Here is a 6647-nt window from a genome sequence, read left to right as displayed (position 1 = left end):
AATATTGACCAAAAATGTCGCAACACCTCAAAATTGTTTGTGGTAGTAAAATATTGCGGTTGTTTTTAAGAGTTTAGAGATTTTAGCTTTGGTTTTGTGAAAATTTTGATATTTATTTGAATAAAATATTATTATAATATAATTTGTACAAATTCGTCCACTCTCATGTGCCCGAGCTCAAGCAATTTTGTGGTGGCTTGGATTTGGTCAGCACATAGATCTACCTATTCACACTGTTAATCTAACTTCCCCTCGCGAATCTTATTTATGTCTTTTTGTTTTGTTCTTTCATTTATTTTTAAATAAGTAAAATAATTTTGTTAATTAGAGTGAACAAAATTTCTAATGAGGGAGTCTGATGTAAAACTTGTCCTATTTATTAATGATAAAAATGCACAATGAGCTAATCTCAATCTAGCCAAAGCATAAAGAATTACTGATCAAAGTTTTCTTGCTTAACCCAAGATTTTCTTTTTTTATTGACACTTGATTAGGACCAACCCACCTAATTCTAAAAGTTTACAATTAGAATGTCTAACAAATGACTGTATAGAGTGTATAAAGAATACAAAGTGACCTATAGAGTTTATCAAAATCGATCTTCCAACTATAAGCTCACTACTATCTTGTTGGCTTCTTTATAGGGAAAGTTTTTCAAAATTGATCTTCCAACTATAAGCTTACTCTAAGTGGAAGGGTGAACAAAAGCCTCAAAATATTTTCCCGCGTCTCAACCTCCTAGCTGAAGCTTTAGAAACCAAGAAGCCAACCCCCAAACACATGGCCCATATCCCCACATCAACGGCCCATCTCACTCCTTCCATTTCCTTCTCCATCCCCACCAACTTACTACTATCTTCTTCGCCCCACTTCTCCCCTACTTCTCCACCGTCCCATCCACTGATCTCCTCTTCCCCACAAGAACACCAGCAGCCGTATGATTCATGAGTGGTATCCTCCTCCTCTCTCTCTTCCGGAATCTCCTCCAACCATCCACAACCCCTACTTTTATTCTTCCTCCTCCTCGCCACAATCTCCACCCTCTCATTCATCGCCACGTGACCCTCCACGGCCACGCAAACTTCTGCCTCCGAAACCTCAACCTCGCCTACCTCCACCGCGCATTTACACTCCAGTTTCCACTCGTCGCCCTCGTCTTTTCTGAAAATCCCCTTCAATACCTTCTCCTCTCTCAGGTACACCTCGAACCGCACCCCTTCGCTGGCCCGAACCCGCTCTCTGCTCCCGAACACTGCCTCCCCATCCCTCGTCTTCGCTGTCACGACCCGGTGCAGAGTAACAAACACTGGTGAGCCCGGTCTGATACTTACCCCGTCGACATCGAGCGCGTTCTCGTTGATTCGTGGGAGGTAGAGGAGAGTGACCGATGCCGGCAACGGTATCCGGGCATTCAGACCGGAAAACTGGACGAAGAACGCTCTGATTCTCAGGCGGCAATCTCGACTGTAAGACAGGTATCGGTGATAGTCCGTCGACCTACACATCTTCTGTATGAACAAGAAAGATACGGAACGGCTTATATATATATATATATAGAGAGAGAGAGAGAGAGAGAGAGAGAGAGAGAGAGGGGGCCAGGTAGGGAATTATCTGTATGTTGGCTATGGCCAGCTGCGCCGTCGGTTTTGAATTCGTCGTCGGAAATGGGGGTGGAGGAGCACACGGATTTTGGCCCATTTAATGCCATCGTGGACAATACGCCGAAGAAAGTGTGTGTGTGTTTTTTTTTTTTAAGGACTTGCAGTGCCGGGAGCGAGGACACTTTCTATGGGATTCTGTGGCGGGGAGGACGTGGATTTAAGGCTTTGACCGTATCTGAGGGCCGGGGATAACTTCAACTTGTTTTTTTATAAATTATCATAATCAGTTAATTATATCAAGATGTCGATACGAGTAATGTTATTTATTATTTATTTTATTATTATTATTATATGATATGATATGATATTAGATAATTAAAAATTATTTATTATATTTTATTTATGAATCTATTATTTAATATTACACTATAAAATGATAAGAAAAAAAAATTATGAGTAAATTTTTTCTTTTAACAGTGTTGATTGTGTTCTGTGGGGAGGGATCGGAAATTCTCTATATCTTTTTAAGAGCATTAGATGAATTATTTGAAAATAAGAGTTTTGTTATGTATAATTACTTTTATATATTTTTTATACACTCAAATAATGTGATTGATCAAATTAATTATTTTATATTAACAAAAGTAATGTAGTCAATCACATTAATAAAATGTACAAAGAATACACAAAAATAACTGTATATAAAAGTTTTGATGAAATAAATACTTTGGCAAGTAATGCTAGATATAATTGTTGAGTATGCAAGCAACACGCAATCATTTTAAAAAAAAAAACTGAGATTTATTATTAAAAAATTAATTTTTTTTTACATAAATTCCGTATTTACTCATTTTTTTTTTAAAAGGATTAAACAGCACATGCAAACTCAACAACTGTAAATATCATTTATCTATTACTATTGTTATCAATTTAGAAATAATAGAAAATTTTGTCTAACTTGAAAGTTTCGTCTATAAGATATATAGATGCCCACAGATTGAGAATTATCCTAGGATTGATAGAAAATAAATAGCGTGTGGGTTGTTGGGGAGGTACGTGAATTGAGCTCCTTTTTTTTTTTTTTTTTTTTTTTTTTTGGGTACCCGAATGGAGGTATATTTTTGTCTATTTGCTCTTTATTTTTAAAGGCAACTTGAGTCGATAGTATGATACTTCATTACTTTGGCATATTTTGTAACTCCCATGAGGTGGCATGGGATGTACTTGTTTTCAGTTCAATGTATTTTGATTGGAAAATATACAATAAGAACAAAAAAATAGGAAGCAAAAATAATTCATTCAGTGTTTCAACCTCTTGGAAAAGACTCCAAATTCCCTGTCACCATGGCGTCTCCTCTCATCTACATTATCTGTCACATCTTGGTATGGCGTATCCCCCAACCAGCTTAACCTTAACCTTTGATTACATACTGTTGTGATATTTAAAATATTTTAGAGTGTGTTTAAGATTATGATAGGAGTTTTAAAAGTTTTTTAATGAAAAAATAGATTATTTAAATGTTACATATTATAATATTTTTAATATCAAATAAATTAAAAAGTATTTTAGAAAAGAAAAGCACTGTTAACAATACACACTAATTCAAGCAGAGAACGGGAAGAAAAGCCAAGAGTCCAAGACCACGTAGCAGAACCCATTTTCCCCCCTGCCTCCCTCGTGAAATTGATCCATATAGTATTTGTAATTTATATATTATTTATAAATATATAATATAAATTATATTTAAAAATTATCTTCAATTATTACAAATGCTATAATTAGTAGAAACCACCCTATCAAATCCCAAAAAAATATAAATCCAAACACATGAACTTTTAAAAATCAATTCATTGCAACTTATTATATATCCAAATCAAGTCTTAGTATATATGTTAATAGTAGTAAAATGGTTTGAATTAAGATATTTTATTAGATTTTGAAAAATGAGAGAGAAAAATTTGAATTTTTTTTTTTACAAAGTTAAAAAATTATTTGAACATAATCTTTGAATATAATTTTTGTTTTAAAATTTGAAAATATAGTATTATTTTGTTTTTTTTTTAAATTTAAAAAATTGTAATGATTAGATAAAAATATCGAAAATTTAAAATTGATAAGCATTTTGTGTTTGAATTATATTTTAAAAAAATTTCAAAAATATATAAAAATATTGTGAATATTTAAAAATAATAATGTTAAACAGACTCTTGATACTTTGTATGAGTGAGAGCTCGTTTTTTTTTTTTGTTTTTTTGTTTTTTTCTAAGCAAGCATACTTCATTAAAATAAAAGATGATATAAGTTAAACAGGGTAAGGTTCCCCTACAAAAACACCCCAAAATAACAATTATAATATAAACAAGGTGGAAAAGAAAAGAAAAAAAAAAAAGTATTGAGACTAATTTCTTAGTCTCTACTCAAGCCCTACAAAAAGGGTACTATCTTAAAAGACGTTTTAAATATATGCCACCACTGGAAGCGATGCAAGCGAAAGCACTGTAGTTGAAAGTTTTGAGATATTTGTTGGTGAGGTCCTTAGTCTCTTTCACAAGATCACCAGTTAGGAAAAACAATAACTCGGATAGACTGGCATCAGAAGGGCAGATATGCAGTGGCGGAATAGCCAACCTGCCCCCTTGGAGTGGCGCGTAAGGACCACACGCTAGTGGAATGGAGGTGAGGTCAAGCCAATTTGAATGATCAGAGGGTGAAGAGTCTACTAGTACAGTGCATATAGCCAGCAAAACTGTCGGAGTGTGACGGTGCATGAAGGCCACGCACAAAAACAAGCTGCGCGTGATGGTTACGTGTCGATATTTTGGGCACAGTTCCGCATCATCCCTGTAAATCTGTGGGAGGGGAATGCCGTGGTGGGGGCGCGTGTTATTCATGGCCAGAGAGCTATAGATCTAAAAAAATCTGAACCAATGAAAAAACACTATCGTATAAACATATTCATATATAAATAGCGAAAAGGAAACAACAAAAGAAAGCAAGATTGAGAGAAAGGTGAAGTCTCCGACGAATTAAGCTGAATAGAAGGATTAGAAATCAGAGCCTCTCTTTTTTTTTTTTTTAAAAAAAAAAAAAAAATGATCGGGTGCGGGAAAATAAAAATCGAGTAGGTTAGACGTTAATGGACAGTCTTAATGCTTTTTCTCTCTGGCGTTAGAAGTTTGAATGAGAGCTCATTTACCCGCTGGTGGAAGTTCTTCCTCTTTCTTTTTTTTTTTTTTTTTTTTAATTATTTTTAATGATCAGTATTAATGAGATAAATATTTTTTTTTAAAATTTTTTACGTCCACACAGGATTACTAAGAATCTTCACCGATTAGTTTCTTTTTTTTTTTTTTTATAATTTTTATTTCAAACATTTTTTAAACTATTTAATCATTTTTTAAAAATAAAAAAACAACCACATATTCATTTAAAAATATTTACTTAATCATTAAATAAAAAAATAAATTTTGATAGAAGATTTCGGTGGATATGAAGTTGACTTTTCCTTATTTTCTTAGCAACATGATACAACTAGTGCAAATATTAATCATTAATGCTTTGAATTAATGAACCAAATCATTCATGAAAAGTTTGAAATTCTGCTCAATGATTTTCTTTTTTCTTTTTATATTTTAACTGTGACACCTAAGCAAATTAACTTGCCCTCATCAGAATGGTTTCGGATGCAAGTTAAAAGCAAGAAAATTTTATATATTCTTTATTTTTACGTTACACATTAATAATTCTTTTCTTATTAAATGTGTAATATAAGAATAATAAGTAGAAGAATTCTTTTAATTTAGCAATAATAAAATAAAAATAATAATAAATAATCATATATAATGTATGGTATAAAAATGATGAGTAAAATGACTATAGTAAAAAATTCGATAATGATGTCGACTCAACTTCAATATGAGCAAAAACTCATGAAGTTGTTTTAGTATAGTAATCAAATCCATATAAATTCCATCCAAATGGTATAATACTTTGTATGTAATATGTTCATAATATTTTCCAACCTTAATAAAATATCACTACAACAAAAAATATTTTTTGGGACGAAATTACTTTGGGACGAAATGGAAATCGTCCCAAAAAGTGGGATTTTGGAACGAAATTTGAATTTCGTTCCAAAATGACAACGGTTATGCCAGACCGTTCGAACGCATTCGAACGGTATTCTTAGGGACGAAAATTTTTGTCCCAAATAAGTTAACCGTTCGACCATTAATGATTAACCCTTCGAACGTTTAATTTTTACCGTTTGAACGTAATATTGGCGCGATAGGCAAAAATATTTTGGAGGGAAATAGATAAACCGTTCGAACGGTTAATATTAACCGTTCGAATGATGCATATTCACCGTTCAAACGTTATTTTAATCGGTCAAACGGTGACAGAGTTTTAATTTTTTAAGTTTTTTGCCAAATTATATTTAGATTAACTAGTAATTATAAAAAATTGGTTAATTAAATAATATGAATAATCTAAATTAAGAATTACTTTAGAAATTATAAAACAATACTATTTCATATAACTTAAATACTGAATTTACAAAACACAAAATATTGTCCATACAAAAAACAGGAAATAAATAAATAAAATTTATCATAAAGTAATTAAGACCCCAAGTCTTTGCACACTTCCTCGACTGCAGCTATACGTTCCTCTATTTGTGTCAGTTGGGTATTGATGGTGACCTGAGTCGCAGACATGGCAGCAAACTCTGTACGAAGCTCAGACACAGCAGAATGGATCTCCATACGCACTGCATCGATCATTGCTGATGTCTTCTCGCTGATCGCTGCACGCACTATGTCAGCCATCTCCTCACGAGTAACACTATGGACTGATGCCTCGGCCCGTGTAGATGTCTCTGCAGCTGCAGCTGAGACTCCATGATCTCCCGGCTGTGCATCTCCGTGAGGATCAACTGGTTCTGGAACATGTGCACGAAAACGTAGTCTCGAGTGTCCCGTGCTGCGTGAGAGGGTGGTGCTGTTTATCGGTCCCATCGGCTCCCGTTTACGCTCAGCAACATC

At 33.5% G+C, this 6647-nt stretch overlaps 1 protein-coding gene across 1 annotated transcript; it reads right to left on the bottom strand.

The window, feature by feature from the left end:
• Positions 1-446: 446 nt before the first annotated feature.
• Positions 447-1727, bottom strand: LOC122280907. Its single transcript, XM_043092027.1, has one exon. The coding sequence runs from the start codon at positions 1503-1505 to the stop codon at positions 711-713; it is 795 nt and encodes a 264-aa protein (XP_042947961.1). The 5' UTR covers positions 1506-1727; the 3' UTR covers positions 447-710.
• Positions 1728-6647: the final 4920 nt, after the last annotated feature.

The sequence above is a fragment of the Carya illinoinensis genome, chromosome 11 (genome assembly GCF_018687715.1).
Source record: "Carya illinoinensis cultivar Pawnee chromosome 11, C.illinoinensisPawnee_v1, whole genome shotgun sequence".
Classification (NCBI taxonomy): domain Eukaryota; kingdom Viridiplantae; phylum Streptophyta; class Magnoliopsida; order Fagales; family Juglandaceae; genus Carya; species Carya illinoinensis.
The sequence above is the reverse complement of the archived record's forward strand: the minus strand, read 5'-3'. Positions and strand labels throughout refer to the sequence as shown.